Here is a 19,708-nt window from a genome sequence, read left to right as displayed (position 1 = left end):
TGCTTGGAGAGTCTGCCACCCTTTGGAATCCGTTTCCGTTTCCATCGGTCAGATATCAGTCAGGTCAGGCAATCAGGATCTATTTGAGTCCGGGTGGAGGGAGCCCCTGTAGGAAATAAATAACAGGCATAAAAGGCAGGCAGACAGACGGCGCTAAAGGAATTCGATCTGAATGTGTTGTGTGTCCTGGCGGGCACAATTGGATTGATCGCCGGTTCGTACTCCGTTTTTCTTTCCTTTTTCCTTTTCTCAATCTCTCTCCCCTGCTTTTCTCATATCAAACCCCCTTCGACTCTTGACAAAGCGACGCCAGATGGGACAAACAGAGACACATTACATTACATACCTGTGGAATCCCCGTCCGTCGATCCTCACCACAATCCACGTGTTCGGCAGCAGCGTCTCCTCGCGCTCGAAGCTGCGCACATATTCATACCTAGCGCGACGACCGCGGGTCAGACACTCTCCGTCAGCCACATGTGACGACGTCGGTCAGAAGAAAACTATCAGGTCGGACAAACTTTGAATTAGCCATGGGGAGAACGCATGTAGTATGCCTCGATTTAGCTCGTTCCTTCCAAATCGTCGACTTGGGGAAAGGGTGGTGGGGGGGTTGACTTCTGGAAGAAGAATTACGAGTTCAAAGGGGGAAATCTAGGTACGAACCAAAAGTGGTGGAGTGAGGTTATTCGAAGACTACCAAATGGGTCACTGGCACCCAAAGCGTTCGATTGCTTCCAAGTCGCCAGATGGATGAACAACTGTTTTGGAATACTTCTCTTGCTGAGATTATAGCTCATACGCGAATGCTTCAAAGCAGCCCTCCTCTTGTTATGCCTGTTCATCCTCTTCTCTCTCCTCCACCTCCTCGGCCTCACTTGCCCGCTCGCTGCTCTCGCTGATCTCGCTTGCTGTCAGGTCCTCCTTCAGCCCTTTTTTGTTCTTGCGCATGAAATTCCAGTTGCTCAGACTCGTTCTACTCGTCTTCTTCTCCTCCGCGCTCGGGGTCGTCGAGGTGCTTTCCAAACTCCTCCCAAGATGTTCCGTTGACCCTTGTTCCTCTTCGTTCTCCCCGTTTGGGGCAGATGCCTCCTTTCTAGAGAACAAGCCGCCTTTATCCTTCCAGCTTCCAAACTTATTGCTGCTGGCTTTGCGCGTGATTTTGGAGATGAATGTCGGTTTGGCCGGGGTGTTCTCAACGGACAAGTGAGCGCTAGTCCCAGACTGCGTTCTATCAAGCGTATCAGACTCGAGGGTGGAGACGGTCGCTGCGATGGAGTTGGTATCCTTTGACTTTCGCGACTCAGGGGGTGAGCCTGCTTCTATGTCGTTCACCTTCTCTTTCGACTCTTTCGCCTTATTTTTGTCCTTATCCTTGGATTTCTCACTCCGCCTGCTAAAGAGTGTGGTGAATGATGGAGCAGCTGGGTTCAGTTTCGGAGTCGAGGATTGTTGAGAAGACGCTGGCCGCGTGCCAATGGGCGCCTGGAGAGGACGAGTTGGTTTCCGATCCGGCTCAACCACTTCCTCGTCCCCATGCGGAAGAGAGAGATTGCTGGTCGATCCGTAAACAATAGAAGGGCGCCGTGAGTGGCTACGAGAAAAAGAATGGAGTGAGCCCCAGTCTGGAGCCAACGGACTGTTTCGCAGCGCCGATTTGTCATTCCACGCGCGGAACTGGCTCTCCATCGACGGTCGCGGCATTTTGTCGAAGGAATAAGTCGACGACGGCCGTGGAGATGAAGTGTCACCGCGAAGTCCTGGGTCGAAGGATGCCGACCTCATGGCAAAAGGATCATAGTTCGCTGAAGCGGCAGTCGACTTTCCAAATCCGCCCAATCCAAAGGCACGCCGGGTCGCAGCAAAGCGAGAAATTGCTGGCTCTTTCTCTTCCGGTGTGCCATTGCTGTTTAAGAGGGTCGATCCCGGGAATGCCCAATTTCCACCGTAGCTTAGGCGCCTTTTGGTTTCTAGTCTCGGATCGAAATCTTCCACATTTCTTGGAAAGGACTGACTCTGACTGGGCTTGAGAGATCCAAGAGGAGGTGGTTGATCGGCAAGAGTCTTCCCTCGCTGACGATTGAGGCCGAACATAGATGACATGGACGTATACTTGGGCTTCTTTGGTTGCCGAATCGCCTCATCTTCTTCAGACGGCTCATCTGACTTCTTCCCAGAGTTTGACGACTTCTCGTCGCCTTCGGGAGGCGCAGAAGTTTGCATGGGACTTGAAAACGACCTACCAGAGGAGGAACCAACGCTAGGAGATTCGGTGCGACCGCTATCGGGGTGCAATATGGGCGACCCTATCGTAGGAAAAGGCGTTGTGCCTGTCTCAGTTTTCTCTTTCTGCTGCGGCAAATCTGCTTCGGGAAAATCGTCGGCAGACTCATCACCAAGGAGATCAGCGGGAAGGAGTGAGTCGGCCCGAGGACTCATCGGGATTGAAGATATGGCGTCTGGGTCATCGTGGGTTGAAGGGGCCATCTCCATAGGCATTGCCAGCGTCATCCCGTTCTGCGGGTTGAAATAACTTGGGGCAGTTGCTGTAGGAGAAGAGGTGGGAGCAGAGGTGTACTGCAACCCCGAGGGGAAAGGCTCAGGCCCGGCAAACGGTCCCCGCGGCGAGGAGATGCTGCTTCCAAGAGAACCCGCCGGCCTTGCTCGTCGGATAGGTCTCACTCCCCGTCGAATGGCGTCCATATCCAGCGGTACAATGGGTGCGAATGCCATCGAATTCGCTCGCCGCGCCTCAAGCTGATTTATCTGTTCCCTAGTGTAGTTGACTTGCTGGTTGGCCAATTGCAGGTCGTTCCACAGCCGGGTATAGGTTTGCTGCAGCCCTTCATATTTTGCCCGCCATCTCATATCACGCTCGCGGTCGAGACGATCGGCTTCCCTTGTTTCGTCCGTCTCCTCGTCGGCATTCTGCAGTTTACGTTCCTCTTCCAAAGCTTTGATCTGCAGTGCTTTCTCTTTGTTGTCCTCCTCTAGCATTGCGACCTCCTTCTGTTCCTCTTCAATTTTCCTGCGCATTTCGCGAAGCTCGGACTGCGTTCTGCGTTCAATCGCAGCCTTCTGCTTCTCAATACCAGCAATTTCCTCCTTCATTGCAGCGGTAGCCTCTTCCCACCGAGAGATGTCATCCTTCCTCTTCCTCCGCTGATTCTCCTTCTGCTGTAATAACCGTTCTTTCTTGGTCTTTTCGTTTTGAGCTGTCCGACTGAGCGTCTCCGCCTTGTGCACTTGTTTACGAAGGTCGTTGCTGGCTTCATCCCGCTCTTTGAGACTCTGTTTCAATTCGTCACGGCGTGCTTCCAGCTCCTTCATGGCAGCCTCGAACTCTCGGTCCTCTTCTTGTATCTGAGCCTCGACCGCCTCGATGTCTTGTTGAACTTTTTGGAACCGTTGTGACAACTCGGCAAGATCATCGTCCACTTCTTCCTCCTCGGCTCTTGACCCTGCGTCTTGACCCTGCGCATCGGTGCCATGACCACCCGGAGATGGTCTGCGGCCGGTTGTCCCTCTTCTCCCCATAGGCTGTCCTCCACTCAAGTCGCGGGTCATGGAAGGCGCAGCTAAAGGCGTGGTGGTTGAAGCGTTTCGCACAGAGACCCCTCTGACCGTCGGGACCGATTCGGGTGCGTCCTTCCCCTCGGGAAGATTGGGGGTGCGCACGTGGAAGGGAGCGCTAGGGGTCTGGAAAGTGCCAGTGCTGACGCAGAAGACGCGAATGGCATATTTGGTGCCTGGACGAAGGCCAGATATGACGGCGCCCATCTCGCTCTTCTTCGTGGTCCCGATAACGACGCCATTAAGCTCCACATAGTGCTCTTGGATGGAGGAAGATGGTTCTGCATGTTTCCAAGTCAAATAAATCTCGGACGTGGAGATTTCTTCCAGGATCAAGAGCGGAGCGGGGGGGATGTCGAGGCCAAGTTTCTCTACTAGAATCTCATTCGGTGTCGTGAGGACCTGGTACGCACGCCACAGAAGCCTGGGGAGTCAGCAGCGAGGGCGCAAAATGGTCTTGGAGGGCCTACCATGAGAAAGCCCAGATAACGGCGAGCAACAAAAGCAGAGCCATGCGACCTCTGACGTTAATCTGAGGGGCAAGCAGCTGGTAGGCGTGAGAAGCCCAATCTAATGGCTCTTGATGCCATCTAGATGAGTCCATCCACGATAAGGGGATGGCAGGCATGCGCTCGACAGAAATATGCAAGAATATATCCTATAAATCATGGAGAGCCATTTACGGAGTATTAGGTTTCTTGAAATCAGTGGACGAGCGGAGAAGTTGGCGAGTACCACTGGCAAAGTCGGACGCCGCAGACACAGCGGCTCGGTTCAGCCTTGGCACTCAGCCTTGGCGGATGCTTCGACCTCAACTGCGACTGATACCGCCCAGTGGTCACGTGCATAACTGGAAGGCACGTGCACAGCCGTTGCCCTTCTTGCCCTTGCTCAAGCCTTGCTCTCACCCCTCACCTATTATCACATTTCACTACAATGACCGTGTTTCCGCCGTTGCGCAGCAAGGCAACCTTTCCTATCTTCGCAGCCGTGATAGTAGCGAGAACCTATAGCTTTGGGCTCTGCCTCATCATTCACGTCGGGTAGCCAATCGTCAGCGGAGGTAAGGTTGCTGCCCCTTGCTTACCGTGGCTCAGAAATGGCTTTGAAATGGCAGAGCAGTCTAATTCTCCCCACTCGTTCCTTTCTCTCACTTTCTCATCTCTTGCTTTCCTGGGCCGCGCCAAAGGTCGATAGACACATATATTAAATGCTACTTGACGAATAAGCGTGTCACGACAGGTCTATCGCATCTTGTGTTGATTCGCCATCAAGAATGGACCCTCCTTCTGTGGCAGCCTCATTGTGGGCATTCTTGCGGCTGCTGCCCAGGTGTCTGCATACATCTCTACCCTGGTGGAAAGGAGCCGAAAGGCACCCAAACATATCTGGAAAGTAAAGAATGAAGTCGACACCATTCGTTCTATGCTCCACCAGCTCCAAGCTCTATTACCTGGAAGCGCAAGAACCAGTCGTGGACGCACATCACTGATCTTGGTTGATTAGGTCGTGGTGACATTGACTGCCTATGTCAGTACCTTCTCAGAGTTGGACGTGATGGTGGGAACGTTAGTTTGAGACGAAAAGCTTGGGCCCATAGATCGATTACGGTGGGCTACCAAAGCTGCCGCGATCAATGAGAGCTTGAACAATTTGGAGGTTCAGAAGAGCACATTGACTCTGATGCTCATCATACTGACCTGGTATGTGACCCCTCTCAAATGGGATGTCCTACAAGCTGATTCCTGGTATAGCGAATCCTCGTACAAAGCCGAAGATTCAGTAACCAACCTTGCAGGACTCGTGGAGACCATATTAGCTGGTCACCAAACGCTAGCTAGACGACTACCAACATCGAGATGACCTTGGGACCTACTACCAAGACTGAGAATCCGACCCAAACCGACGACACAGCTTTTTTTAACGATTGGCACCATCACCCGGAATCAGTTCGGTTTCGTGTTCGAAGACGAGTTAAATTGATCCTAGGTGTATCAGCGGGCAGCGCGAAGAGTGGACGCCACATCTTCCATCGTCAGCTCGGCGGGTAAAACAGCTTCATGGCCAATGCTCACTGGGCTCAGCCTGTCGAATATCTCTAACCTCGCCGTTTTGGCCAAGCCGATCTAAGCCGAGGAGATCAGTAACAGAGAATTTTATCAGTTCCGGGAAGTCGATATTGGAAAAGGCTCTGGAGAATTCACTGTTTTCGCTTCGATGAAGTCACCAAAACACTATGCTGTTGACACTGCCAACTCGGCCGACGCGGACTTGAGCCCTATTTTCGAGACTCCTTTGTTATTAGGCATGGCAATCGCTTCTGTTACAACAGGTTCCGTTGGAGAGGGCGGGAAGCTGTTTATTTTGGGCCACATCCCTATTGTTGTTGCAAGATGCTGCGCTTATATAAAGGAAGAAGGTAAGACTTGCTCTATAATCCTGAGCCTGGATGAGCGCGGCTCACCCTATGCCCCGCAGGCCTGAAGACGAAGGAAATTTTCTTTAGATCGGGCTCAGCAACACGGTTACAAGAGCTGGAGAAAATATTCAGCAGCAACACCGACTTTTGCTATTATGGCTCAGAAATCCGATGGCAAGAGTATCAGGTGGAGGATGCTGAAAGTCTGCTCCTCCGTTATTCAAACTGCTGCCGGAGCCAATCATTCCGCTTGATTGCTCCATGGCCTTTGCGACAGTGTATTATGAACTCACCTCAGCAATGGAAGCCAACGAAGGTCGCGACTGGGCCCAATTGGATGTGCTCGAGAAGTCGTTAATCCTGGATACTCTTAACTTTGCCCTTATGAAAACACCGCGCCTAAACCACCATCTGCTGCTGTACTTGGTCGATCTGCTCCAAGCATGTGTTGAGTATTCGGACCTCAACCTCATGACGGTGGATCGGCTAGTCGCTGTTTTTCAGCCTTCCATCCTGTCTCTTGGGCGGAAGAGATGTCAATAGAAGAACACCAAATTGCATATCAGGTCATCGTCTTCATGATCGAGTTCTGGGAGGAGGGACATCTTAGTGAACTCGTGAACATGAGAGGAGAACTGCCCTGGAGGTCGCCAAAACCCATTAACCAGGTTTTCAAAAATCCAAGAAGACCACCAAGTACCGGTCAAGATTTTTCAGGACCAGATTGGATCTGAGAGTGGAACTGTCCACAGCTATTTCACAGGTTATCCCGTTGGCGTTGGTGAATCGTTCTCAACGAGCTGTGGGGTGGAGCACAGGGCTGCATCACCCTCGTCCCAAGGGGGGAGAGTTCAGATGTACAATAGTGATGGGTAGCCCACAACCAATATCAAGAGGCACCATGACGAATTAAATTGGCCATCAAGATGTAGGTTTTAAGGTTATAGGCGAGTTGCTTTTTGCTCCATGTATGAAAGCTACCACACACAGTACGGCCCTCCTCCCAACCACCGACTGAAATTCTAAGGGTATCACATTAGTCCAGAGCGCCGTTCACATGCCATAATACACCGTTTGTAATGCCCATGCTATGATATTCCCCAGTGTCCGAGTCATCCTACGACAGGTCCACATCTCCATCTGCGTCCGCTTCTTTATCTCCGCCTCCGTCGTCGGGACCAAACACATCCTCCATTGTGCCCAATCCTTCCTCATCTTCGTTTCCTTCCTTGTCATCCACCTGCATGAGGTCTTCCGGTTCAGGTCGCTCTCCTTCCTCGGGCTGATCGACACTCTCCTCGCCTTCGCTGTCCCATTCGTCCTTCAGACCCCAGCCCACGCCGGTGAGGCAATATTTTTCATGTGGAAGTCGGACGCCTCCAATCATGGGTCCCCCTTTGTCGCCATCCCTCACCCGCGGCTGTAGTGATATTCGATTTCTCTCGTCCGCCAACTGCTTCAGAAACTCCTTTGGCAGACTCCCCTGGAACTGGTACCCCATCCTCGAGCCTATTGACATGCGCAGAGCCGCGAGGCTTACGTCTCCTTCTTCGCTTTTGTTTTGATTTTGCTTGGCGCCCCGACCTTTGGTCTGAGCACCTCCATCTGCTTGGTCGTAGGCCTCATTTTGAATATGTAAGGCGTCACTGAGCACAGAGCTAGTGTATCGGTAGGCAAAATCCATGAGCTGGAGGGGAACGCGCTGCTGGTATGCTGCGATACCGTGAGACACGAGTAGGAGATGGATCAATCGGTGATCTCGCGGTCTGTTTGAATTTCCATCGTCTGACAGAGAGGTCAAGGGCTGAGAGAGAAGTGCTTCAACTTGGGGCTGTGCTGTCGCTTGGGAGGCCTGTGCAGACTGAGGTACTTGTGATGAGGGTTCTGCAGGGGGGGTGAGAGGACCGGGAGGGTTTGCGGGCGAGCTCATGTTGGCTTTAGAGAGGATGAAAGTGTGAAGGAGACGGAGGAGGCTGCGGAGGTGTTGAGTGACGGTACGTCAAGATTGTCGCACCATAATACAGCGACCAAGGATGGAAGAGTGAGACAATATCTGTACTGTCTCTTCAGGGTATTCCTGGGTGCGGGAGCGAGGTGCAGTGCTGAGAAAGTGATATGGATCGGAGTGTCGGTTGGCCACAAATCGCAAGGTGGGAAAATCTGGGGAAAATAGAGATATTCAGTAATATGCCTAAAACAGACTAGTGGCTGGCCCGACAAAAATGCTGTCATGCATCGTGCTGAATGACCCGATTTCCTCATCCTCTTCCCCATCCTTAGTATCCCACCCCATCCTTCCTCTCGGCCATTCCACACTTCCTTTCTTTCCACTCTCATTTTGTTCTTATGTGTTCCTAGAAACCCTCTGTATAACACTCTGTTGAGCTGCCAGCACGTACCTTTGAGATATCAGCATTACCTCTGCGTGGCGTTGTCGAGCATTCCCCGTTTCCAGTTCCGAGTTTCGCCTTCCCCAACCATCAGGCTCCCAACCATCATGTGCTAATTCCGGAGACCTCACATTTTCATCATATCACCGAGAACCCAGCACCTACACCAATCTCTCGAAGTTTTCAATACCTCTCACGATGCAGTATGTTCGAAGTCTAGGGAACGGTGTCTCCAAGACGTGGAATTCCATCAACCCGGCAACCTTGTCCGGAGCCATCGATGTTATTGTGATTGAACAACCCGATGGCTCTCTGGCCTGTTCCCCTTTCCATGTCCGTTTTGGCAAGTTTTCTCTGCTGCGACCCTCGGATAAGAAGGTTGAATTTAAAGTCAATGGGGTCACGCAGCCTTACGCCATGAAACTTGGGGATGGAGGCGAAGCTTTCTTTGTCTTCGAGACAACGGATGAAATCCCCGAGGGGTTGCAGACATCTCCTTTAGTTTCTCCCGCCAGCAGTCCGCCTATAAATGCTGCGGACAGACCTCCCTCACCTGGTCTCTCTGAACCTTCCTACTTGGATATCACAGAGGCGGCGAAGGGTCGTAATACTCCTCCCATTTCATCTTCCGCTCCTGTTCCCATAATAAAACGAGAAGGAACGAACGTCAGCGAAGAAATCGATCTGGGCACCGTTCACACCGATCCAACTGGAACACCTTTATCCGATACGACTCTGACCGCTCCTGCTTCATTGGGGCGCGCGGCATCAGAAGAAATTCTCCCCTTTGCTACACGACAGCGACTGGATTCGGTGAGCGGAGCTTTTCACAACAACGGCATACCTCCTTCGCCCAAATTTGGTCCGGATGGGACTACTACGCCAAAAGCATCCGCAAGTCCTCCTGCTTTGAAACCAAAACAAGCATATGACCGAGCAATGACCCTCTCCAAGAAGCTATCTTCTTCCAATATTCGATCTCAGGTCACCGAGTCCGGAGATCTTATGCTTGACATGACGGGTTATAAGACGAGTGAGCCGGAAGCTTTGCGAGCAGAGGCCGTGGCTCGGAAAATCCTCTCCGAGGAACTGGAGGGAAATTATGATATTGGCTCCTTAATCGGAACCGATGAGCACGGAAATCTGTGGATATACAGTAGCGAGGAAGCTCGAGATGCCGCTGCTCGAAAATGGGCATCTCAGAGCCTTGAAACAACGACCGCGCTTTCGTCGGATAACATCTCTGATCCCGGCTATCACAGTGACAGCGACCGTAGCACCTCGCCGCAGCTTACAGCGAAAAATGTTGGTCATCAACGGGCACAGTCTGAAGAGATTCCGCCGCCTCGCACGTCGGGAGAGCAGGCTCGAAATTTCGCGAAGACGCTCCGGCTGACGAGCGATCAACTCAAATCGCTCAACCTCAAACGAGGCGAGAATCAAATGTCATTCACCGTTAATCGCGCCACATGTATAGCTTACATGTTTTACTGGACGTGTGACGTTCCAATTGTTATATCGGACATTGATGGTACAATCACCAAATCGGATGCTTTGGGTCATCTACTCAATATGGTTGGGCGCGACTGGACGCACGTTGGGGTTGCAAAATTATACTCGGACATTGTTGCCAATGGCTACAATATCTTTTATCTGACGAGTCGCTCTGTTGGACAAGCCGACACAACCCGGACCTATCTTAGTGGCATTACACAAGAAGGTTGGAAACTCCCTCGAGGCCCAGTTATCATGAGCCCCGATCGTACGATCGCGGCATTGCGGCGAGAGATCTACCTGCGGAAACCGGAAGTTTTCAAAATGGCCTGTCTGAGAGATATCCTCAACTTGTTCCCTGGGAAGACAAACCCATTCTACGCCGGATTTGGCAACCGCTTCACTGATGCGCTGAGTTACCGCAGCGTCAACATTCCGTCGACACGGATCTTCACGATCAACACGAATGCAGAAGTGTCACTCGATTTGCTGACGCTGAACAAGTACCGCAGCAGCTATGTGTCGATGCGTGAATTAGTTGACCATTTCTTCCCACCCGTATCGACGCTGGTCAGGGAGGGAGGAGAGGAATATACTGACTTTGCGTACTGGCGAGATACGCCGCAGGACCTGGAAGATTTCACGCCGACTGACTCAGAAGAGGAGGAAGAGGAGGAAGAAGACTTGGAAGATGAAGAGGACGAAGCAGAGGTTGCATCTGACAACGAGATGGGCGACAGCTTCATCTCGCGAGAGAGCATGGATGACTCTGCGCTGAGCGAATCAGTCCGAGAGTCGATTGAAATAGACGACGCAGCTGACATGCTCGATTCTTCAAGGATCGGCACAGGAGACCGACATGGCGAGCAGGACTTTACCGACGATTATCTGGGAGATATTCCAGAACGGTCGACCAGGCTAAACACCGTGTAGAGGTTCACCACGCACTCCTTAAGTGGCTGGTGGCCTAATTATTCTCCGATGTACGGTATTAGGCGTCCGTCCTTCCGATGTTTAACCGAATCCGTTACAGGTACGCACTCTGTCTGCTCGTCGTGGGCGACAAATGAAACTAGTGCCACCAGATTGGCTTCAAAGGGATTTAATTACGAATAAGCAAGTATCAATGGATAGGTGCGACCGGAAAACTTCCCCTATATCACGGTGTCACGGAGCCACCGGAGCGATCTCAATGTAATATGAATTCTAGTATGAAGGAAGGCTAACTAACAAGTGCGACGACAAGGTCTCCAAGGAGCGAGCCGAAGCTTCCTGAGTCAGGTATACCATGGGGTTTGAGTTCCATGACTCAATGAAAGTCACATGCACACCATGTCATTGCGTTTGCCATCTGGCCGATCGAGCTAACTCCTCAACTTCCCATTCTATCTTAATTTGTGGTTATCAATCGAGCTGGTAGATACCTATTTCGCCGTGCCACTTATTCCTGATTGATACCTTTACGCCCATTTAGCTAATATTGACTGCAGGTTGCTAGGAGGTCTCAGTGTTGGATATTAGGCACCTGTGACTAGGAGTGCTCTGGCGACCTCGTCGTCATAGGCCTTGGCCTACGTCCTGCGTGACGACGTTGATGTTGCAATATTGTAAAGCCTCGTCGGGATCCTTGCAACCCTGTCCAACATTACCCATTCAGGACAACCTTATCTGTTGACCTAGTAAACCCTATCTAACTAGGCAACTGAACCTATTGTCTCAGGTGCCTATTCCTACTAGCGATTCGCCTATCTCAGGTGCCTACTTATTGCCTATAGATGACTGTAAATGACCGGTCTTCAGAAGGCTACAAGAGAGGCCAGGTGCCAGGCGGCTCTATGTGTGTATGTGTATGTGTGTGTGTGTGTATGTGTGTCTATTAGCAGACCATGCGAGAGTTGAGAATGTAAGTTAGCAACTTATATAGGCCCTAGGAAGATTAAAATAAGAATAAGTCTACCCAGCATGGCGAAACTAAATTACGATCTCGAGGGAGGCTCGTGAGGACTTTGCTAGGTAGAAGCCTCTTCCTCTGGATGCTATGAGGTCTAGTGTCTACCAGTCGGAGCACAGTACATATGATGTCACGTGTTAGCCGGCATAGGCGCTAAGCAGTGGCATTACTAAATGACATAAGTAGTTAAGCGAAGCTTTTCAAAATGACAAAAAGGTTCTGTTGACCTGCCCAAGCGCATTAGTCATACTACCCTTACCATAGAATGTGAGCAAGCTACGATTTTTGCACCAAGACGAGTTGAAGAGGTGGGACTCTAAGTCATTGCATCATACAACGACATAGTAGCCGCCACAGATGCGCCCCTCATGTCTTAAGAGTCGGACATAAATAAGACTCAACCCATTTCTCTGCAAGTGTCCATCCTCCAGCGTCGGCACCCTCTTCATCTACGCCGCACCCTCTCCGCCTACGTCTCCGGTCTCCTTTTTAGTTCCAATACCATCGTGATTAGCAGATTTAGGAGAACGCTAGATAAACCTATTGTTGCCGTGTAAGAGAGTATTATAGAGGGGGAGCCCGACTAAGCAGTCCGGGCAGATTAAAGGAGGAGCCGAATTAAGATCCCTCAGGATTCTAAACGGATCCCATCGTCTAACGTCAACAAACGTTTGAGTTTTCAATGAGGAGGCACGGCGAGGCGCAGGGAGCGCTCAGGGCAATCGCTCAGGGAGCAGAGGGTGAGCGGAGAGTTAGCAAAGCGACGAGCAGCTTAGGCGACGGATTTTTCGTGTATACTACCTCGGATACTCGTGATAGGCTCAGCAGGCAACAGCCTAGCCCGGAAAGGGGCCTCATGAATGCGTTAAGTATAGCCGAGCGGGAGGGTGCGGAATATGGCCCTTCCGAGCTTTAAAACATACCAAGTGCTTGGTAGAAAACTGGGAACCCGGGGGCCAAGTTATGGGCCCATTTCACGCACTCGGAGTTATGCTCGGGCTGCTTAGGGCAAGCCTCAGGGCTCGCTAAGCGGTATTCAGGATCCCACAGCCACAGCTCCGAATGACTTAGTCACGACTCACGTTGAGTGACGAGATGCTCAGGTCTCGAAACGGAACTGAACTTTGGAAAGGTCAAGATTAGCCGCTGAGTATTATTGTATAGGCTCATAGTCGAGGCCTAGAGGGGCCCCCCTGAGCCCGAACTGGCTTCTGCAAATGGGCATTACGCAGCGTTCTCCGTGGCTCGCCCGGTGCTCGGGCGCGCTTCCCCGTACTCTGCTGTGACTCCCCGCGACCTCTCCCGTGCTCGAGTAAAGCGGCCTCGCTCCCTTACCTGAACGAAAAGGGTAAGGGAAAAAGTACAGTTCGGGGCATATAATATATATATATATAACCTTTTCTCCAAGATACTCATAAGCTTGTCATAGCGACCGGTAACAGTGACTGGTAGAAGTGTGAGTGAGTGGATGAAGGGATGTATTAATCACGGTCGAATGCGAGATCCTTTTGACCTTTGGGATGAAAACCCCTTCTGCAGCAGTATTAACTATCTGCACTACTAGTAATAGTTACAACAAATTAGGACTCCCTGGACTACGTACCAAGTACCTGTAGGAATGGCAGTCTGAGACTCGTGGTCTAGCGCATCTCAAACGATGGATGCGGGAAATTAGCCAGGAGTCTCTCCCGTCTGTGCTGATACACGCCGCCAGTGCCATCCCTCCGGCCCCCTATTCTCTTCGGGCGCACTAATAATACGGGTGATAACAATGAAGAGACCAGAACCGCCCACCCCTTTGGGTTTCAAGATTGAGTTTCGCCTCCGCGTTCCTGAGTTTGAGCTTTGGAGGAGCTGAGGTGAGGTGAGGCAGGGAGAAGGTAAATTCGCCTCGCTCGCGGCCCTGCGGGTGCTATGTATCCTATGTAGTTGAAGTCGATGCGCTCTTTGTTCGTTTCCTTTCAATTTCACAACCACAACCACAACCACAGCTACGAAAGACTTTCTCATCCTTTGTACTGAACAATCTACATAACACGCTTCCGTTACATAACATACATACCCTCCCAAAAAAAAGCTGAGCAACGACAAATCGGTTCCATCCATCAACTCCCTGCTCCCCCCTACGTCGACGTCGACGTCCAGTCTCCCGAAGTATTTCCGCACGTTGAGCGAAACATCAACAAACAACACCAACACCGCAACCCCGGAACGAGATTCCAACAGAAGAGACCAAAATAAGCAAGACGGATTACAAACGCAGGGAAAGAAGAGGAGGGAGAGTGGGAGAGAAGAAATAAAAAAGAGGCAGGGGAAAAAGGAAAAGATAAAAGGATGGGGCACTTCCAATTCCACACGCTGTTACTGTTGAAGAGGGATAAGTGCGTCAACCCGAACCCCGACGTCGACGTGTGCGAGAAATACACGAGCCAGTTCCTGACCACGGGTGTACCGTTGATTATTAGCCTATGGTATGTATGGAAGACCGAGGATATACATAAACTGCGCCCGGAAACCCTCTCTGCCTCCCCTTCTCCCTCTCCCTCCGCCTCTCTGACCCGACTGACTGACTGACTAACGCAATAAACAAACAGCCTCTTCATCATTCTCGCCATTGTCCTCTTCATCATCGTCCGCCGCAAGCGCCGCCAACGCCACGCCCAAGAGGCTGAGAAGAACCGTCAGATCGACGACGACAGCAACGACCTCGAGCTCGTCGTCAACAGCACATCGTACCCGCGGGATCAGGCGTATAAGCATTTCGAGGCCAATGGCGGCGGCGGCGGCGGTGGCGGCCAACAACGGTACGGACAGGGGCAAGCGCCGGGAATGGGAGTGGAAAATCCGTTCGAGACGGATGTCGAAAGAAGGACTGGTCAAGACGTGGCGTCGGTGAGACGATAACACTAGAATTGAAAGGGAGGGCAGCTTTTTTTCTCGTAAAAGAAACAAGAGGCGATTTCGTTATGCGGTTCAGGTTTGTGTTCTTTTTTGCTTGAAATGCAAACCGGACACCCGGACAAAATGAACAATAAATGGCATTGCAAGTTGACAGCCATCGTCAACGTCATGATTATCATTTAGTGCTTGTTGGGAAAACTCGACGTTTGGGTATCATCATCAACAGTCCTCGATCGACACGTCTCTCCCCATGCCCGAAACAACCGGCTATGCCTCCACGACTGCAACAGCGCCACCACCACCCGTGACCCCTTCCTTTACTTTCGTCCTCATACAGGAATGGCACGCTAGGCCTAGGCAGACCCCTCAGCAGCCTTCTCGGCACCCTTTCCCTTCTCGATCTCGTGGATGATGTCCTTCTCAATGCTCTCGGGCTTGGTCATGGATCCCCAGCGGTGGACGACGGAGCCGTCGCGGGCGATGAGGAACTTTTCAAAGTTCCACTTGACGCGCTTGAGGCCGAGCATTCCCGGCTTCTCGGCCTTCATCCACTCCCAGACGGGCTCGGCATGGTCGCCGTTGACGTTGGTCTTGCCCAGCACGGGGAAACTGACGCCGTAGTTGACCTGGCAGAACTCCTGGATCTGCTCATTGGAGCCCGGGTCCTGCCCACCGAACTGGTTGCAGGGGAAACCGATCACCACGAACTGGTCCGGGTACTTGGCCGAGATGTCCTTCCACACCGTCTCGAGGCCCTTGAACTGCGGCGTGAACCCGCACTTGGAGGCTGTGTTGACCGCCAGCACGACTTTGCCCTTATGTTGTGCGAGCGGGTAGTCTTGGTCGCGCTTGTCCTTGGGAGTGAAGTCGAAGAAGCTCGTTGCGGAGGACATTGTGGGCAGCGGGGCGGGGCCGGGTAGAGGGGGTGATGAACTCGGAGGGGGGTTGCTCGCAAAGTGACGATGTTGGTGGTGCCGACAATTGGCGACGGCTGCGCTGTTGCTGCAATTGATGAAGTGACGACGAGTCAAGAGAGAGAGTTGCGCAGCAGGAGATCTTAAGCTCGAGGCTGCGGTCTTGTTCGGAACAAGAACTCTTCTTGCACACGCGGGAGGAGAGGGAGCGATTTTGACGCCGACTTGTATTATTTGGAATAAAGATGAAGGCGAGAGCGGCTGGCGTGGATCTCCCATAAACCGAGAATAGATACGGAGTTTAGAAGCGCGATTTGCCCTGGTTTATGCAAGAGATATGCGTGCAAAACGTCAGCGGGATAACTATTTGGAAAACGGAATGCTGATCAGGAGACTAATGGGGTTTGAGCCTTGCATGAAACAAGCATAAAACGCGAACACGATCCACTCTAACCTTGGGTGTCTTGGATTTGAAGCAGTAGCAATGGAAGGCCATGCAACATCCGAGGTTCAAACAGTAGTGTGGATGGTGATGGTCTGATGGTTGTGGCGCAATCATGCGGGCGGCACAATTGAGGATCCGGAATATTTCAACGGCCAAAATATTCGTAAAAACATTTTTCCGTAAATGTCACATTCAGGTCACGTGACATTGTCACGTGCCAACAGGTACGAGATTAGTCGGCCCGACTAGTCTCAGCCTTGGCCCTTGACAGCGTCAAATGCGTGCCACTGGACAGCCTCACAGCGGCTCGTATCATCACCCATATCACCAGACACAGGTCAGCGCACCTTTCCCCGAGAAATCAAGCGCCCCAAAGTTTGATCCGTGTAGGAATATCTGTTTCTCCGAGACTATCCCCTGTTGATTCGTTCGTCTTGCAAGCCTCAAGGCCCAAAAAGTGCGGGGTCTTAGAAAATGTTGGTCAAGCAGCAGAACAGCACACCCTCTAAATTGCCATGCCTGGTAGGGTCGAGAGTTCAGACTTGACGACAGGATCCCTGGAGGTGAATGAGGACGCTCTTGTAGCTATGGCATCGATAGGCGACCTGAGCACCGTCATATAACTCTCCTCTTGTCCTTTCTTCTGTCAATCCAATTTCCTCCCCAGGAATCGTGTCTGAGGATATCATCCAGATCAGGAAAACCTTTGGTTCCTCTCTTCGACAATACTACCGTCGCTGCCTTCTCTGGCTCCAGCACACTATCAGCGTTGACATTTGCCGCTTTATCCAAGCGAGACCCTGGCACCTGTGGTCCAGATCGTTTAGAGCTGTTCCAAGCGCTGAAAGCATTGTTTGTCAGTGCCCCTCCTTACTCAGCTCTTCAATAAAGATTACATACCAACACAATTGACCCTTCTAGCTACTACCACCACCCGAGTAAGACTGTCCCTTCTCGAAGCTTAGAGACCACCCACACCCGCAAGCTCACCATTGTGGACACTTTGCTCTTGCGAGGCTGCAAGCGGACGTCATTGTACAGTGGCAACAATAGAGCTATGCCACTTCCATTCCCTTGCATATTCCCGGTTGAGCGTGGTTGCATTGCTCGAACCCCTGTTGACATGGATCGTTCTAGGGCTACACCACCTCGACCAGGCCAGGGAATTTTGGAGCCCACCACAGAGGGCTCTCGAGAAGCGAGGCTTGCCTTCCGAGCGTTGTCAGAGCACAGATCGAGATAGACGGAGTTCCGCTTTGGCGATACCAGAATTGGTAGTGGCACCAACCCTTACTGTTGGACGCTGTATCAAGTAGAATACAAATTGAACGCAGGTAAGCATTACCCCGGTCGACAGCTTCCCCAACCTAACCGTGCGAAAGATACCGAATCTGAGTCTCGATCGAATTTCGGTTTCTTACCTCACAACAATGTCCGGAGCCTTTACCATGCCGCACGCCCTTACGGGTGGGGCGGGTTACAAGGCCAATCCCACCTACGACGAGTTCCTGCGCAAGCACAGCGGGTTTTACCGACGTCACAGTGCTGCCTCTAACGCTATGGAGAGTGACCGACGAGCCTCCCAACCTGCACTTGACGACCACGCTGCCGCCGCTGCCAAGGCAGTTGAGAATGTTGCCGCCGATAACTTACACCGCCGGGGAAGTGTTACTGTCGCGGAAGGCGGCGCCGCGACAGCGAACTCTAGGAAGGGCAGTGTTGCTGTCGCTAGCGACGTTACCCGAAAGGACAGTATCTTCGGACTCGAGGCTACAGGCGGCCGGAGAATGTCGGAGCAACGCAGGCCAAGTACCTCTCTTGCTAGTGATTTGTATCATAAGATCAAGGGAGATCACAAGTGAAGAAGAGGTTAAAGAGATGGCGAGTGGCAAAGATTCGAGGTATCGAGTCCAGGCGCTGTTGAAGAGTCGCTTAGGCATGGCCAATGTTGGTCTCTACCTCATGCATTGACTATTGCCATGACCGATGATGTACCATGTGGTTCAGTCGTTTACTCACTGTGGTGTCAATATCTATATGGGTTCTGAAAACTGTACTTCCTACCTTGTATTTTGTCATTCGAATGTTCCCCCCCCCCCCCCCCCAACTCTGCACTAGTCTCGGAATGGCTCGACGTAAAGAAGCATTGCTATCGTTGACAAGAGTTTCTCGGCTGAGGAGTTGCTCGGAGGTTGCGGTAAGGGGTTGACTCAATCTGTTCCGTAGGGGAAAATGGTACTGAAGGTCAACAGCAGTGGCTGTTGGCATTTCAATTTTTCGCCCTGAAATTGTGCATTGGTCGCTCATCGTTACCACATGGTCGGTACGGCTTTCTTCGGAGAGGAGCTCGAACCAGCTGAAGATGGCAGTTGGTGCAGATAACTTCCGCTTTGATTCCTCTGCATATGATTGAATCATGGTTGGCGGTGTCGAAGACCTGGCGAGCTGGGTGTTGTGGGTTCGGGTAATATTTCTGCCCTCCACTCGCTGGATACTTGCATCTTCCATCGCCGGCGGACCAGGGGGGTACCGTCTAAAGGCTACAAATGCTGTAAGTTCGTTGCATTTGTGGACTCAGAGTTCGTATTCGACCCTTCGCCTGCGCATGCTGACTGATGGAGCCTGTAGCTTGCAACACTTGGACGCTTTCTTCCAGCAAGTGGTTACTGTCGACTGGCCCATGGTCACGATCATCCATGTCCTCTCGTTGCTCGACTCTTGACCACAGCCAGCACGCGCGCATATCTCCTCCCCGGACTCCGAATGAAGGTGATTGGTTGTGCAGGTTTGGATCAGTTTGGTGACCGGGAGTTGTGACGCGGAATCGAGAGGCTCTATCAAACGGTAAACCTTTCCGCCCTGAGTCACTCTTGACCGCGCCGAAAAAAGACATGATAAACCGAGTCACTGGCAGAACAACATACATCTCCGCGGTCGTGTTATGGTGGTATGATCCGATCGCAAAATGGGACACGACCCGATCCGATGCGTGGGCGAATTCCAATGAGAGAAACGGACTGAATGGGGCAATTAGCAAGAGAGACTCGGGTGAGAAATTGTCCATGTGAAGAGAAAGAGAAATGGTCGAAGAACGAAGGAGAGAAACCTCATTATGAATGGCACGGACCAGTGCAGCAGCAGGCTCAACTTGTATAAGAAAGATTCGGCAAGCACGGTGAGAGTGAATATCGTTATCCTTTCCAGCTCGCAATATGGCAGGTACTACTGTCACCAACGTCAACGCCGAGACCGAACAAAAAGGAGGGCAATGAAGCCCAAGAAAAGGGAAGTCCACTGCAGGAGGGTACGGCGCCTTGCCTACAACGGCCCGACCTGATGATGCCCCAAGTGCCGTCTCTGACACTTATGCATGAAAGCATTTCCAGACATCCCATGTTTCCATGTCCCGCTCCTAAACAATTCGTCAGACAGACGTGTAGGCTGGCCACCTCACATCCAACAATACCGCTCCACGTTTGAGCCACTTGAAGGAAACGACCTTCGGCGCCCCCAGACGGCGAGCTTGCTCAGTCCGGCAGATCAGTGCCAAATCCCCCTTCACCCTCACATCTATAGTCATTGCTGAAGCTTCCCCCTTATTCACATCCATCGCTGATCGGT

The 19,708-nt window shown here is 51.8% G+C and overlaps 7 protein-coding genes across 7 annotated transcripts; 4 read left to right on the top strand and 3 right to left on the bottom strand.

Annotated features, from left to right (window-relative positions):
- Positions 1-831: 831 nt before the first annotated feature.
- On the bottom strand, positions 832-4,201 carry Z519_05630 (uncharacterized protein; the record flags this gene model as incomplete). Its single annotated transcript, XM_016763370.1, has 2 exons — positions 832-3,997; positions 4,044-4,201. The coding sequence occupies 2 exons, from the start codon at positions 4,199-4,201 to the stop codon at positions 832-834; spliced, it is 3,324 nt and encodes a 1,107-aa protein (XP_016620983.1).
- A 2,052-nt stretch (positions 4,202-6,253) lies between these two features.
- Z519_05629 (uncharacterized protein) lies at positions 6,254-6,535 on the top strand (the record flags this gene model as incomplete). Its single annotated transcript, XM_016763369.1, has 1 exon — positions 6,254-6,535. One exon carries the CDS (start codon positions 6,254-6,256, stop codon positions 6,533-6,535), a length of 282 nt encoding a protein of 93 aa, XP_016620982.1.
- A 574-nt stretch (positions 6,536-7,109) lies between these two features.
- On the bottom strand, positions 7,110-7,922 carry Z519_05628 (uncharacterized protein; the record flags this gene model as incomplete). The annotated part of the gene is made up of 1 exon (XM_016763368.1): positions 7,110-7,922. One exon carries the CDS (start codon positions 7,920-7,922, stop codon positions 7,110-7,112), a length of 813 nt encoding a protein of 270 aa, XP_016620981.1.
- Positions 7,923-8,580: 658 nt separating this feature from the next.
- Positions 8,581-10,809, top strand: Z519_05627 (uncharacterized protein; the record flags this gene model as incomplete). Its single annotated transcript, XM_016763367.1, has 1 exon — positions 8,581-10,809. One exon carries the CDS (start codon positions 8,581-8,583, stop codon positions 10,807-10,809), a length of 2,229 nt encoding a protein of 742 aa, XP_016620980.1.
- A 3,352-nt stretch (positions 10,810-14,161) lies between these two features.
- Z519_05626 (uncharacterized protein) lies at positions 14,162-14,731 on the top strand (the record flags this gene model as incomplete). Its single annotated transcript, XM_016763366.1, has 2 exons — positions 14,162-14,298; positions 14,422-14,731. 2 exons carry the CDS (start codon positions 14,162-14,164, stop codon positions 14,729-14,731), a joined length of 447 nt encoding a protein of 148 aa, XP_016620979.1.
- Positions 14,732-15,081: 350 nt separating this feature from the next.
- Positions 15,082-15,621, bottom strand: Z519_05625 (uncharacterized protein; the record flags this gene model as incomplete). Its single annotated transcript, XM_016763365.1, has 1 exon — positions 15,082-15,621. One exon carries the CDS (start codon positions 15,619-15,621, stop codon positions 15,082-15,084), a length of 540 nt encoding a protein of 179 aa, XP_016620978.1.
- Positions 15,622-17,517: 1,896 nt separating this feature from the next.
- Positions 17,518-17,949, top strand: Z519_05624 (uncharacterized protein; the record flags this gene model as incomplete). Its single annotated transcript, XM_016763364.1, has 1 exon — positions 17,518-17,949. One exon carries the CDS (start codon positions 17,518-17,520, stop codon positions 17,947-17,949), a length of 432 nt encoding a protein of 143 aa, XP_016620977.1.
- Positions 17,950-19,708: the final 1,759 nt, after the last annotated feature.

This window comes from Cladophialophora bantiana (genome assembly GCF_000835475.1).
Source record: "Cladophialophora bantiana CBS 173.52 unplaced genomic scaffold supercont1.7, whole genome shotgun sequence".
Taxonomy (NCBI): Eukaryota; Fungi; Ascomycota; class Eurotiomycetes; order Chaetothyriales; family Herpotrichiellaceae; genus Cladophialophora; species Cladophialophora bantiana.
This window is presented reverse-complemented; position numbering and strand designations above follow the sequence as displayed.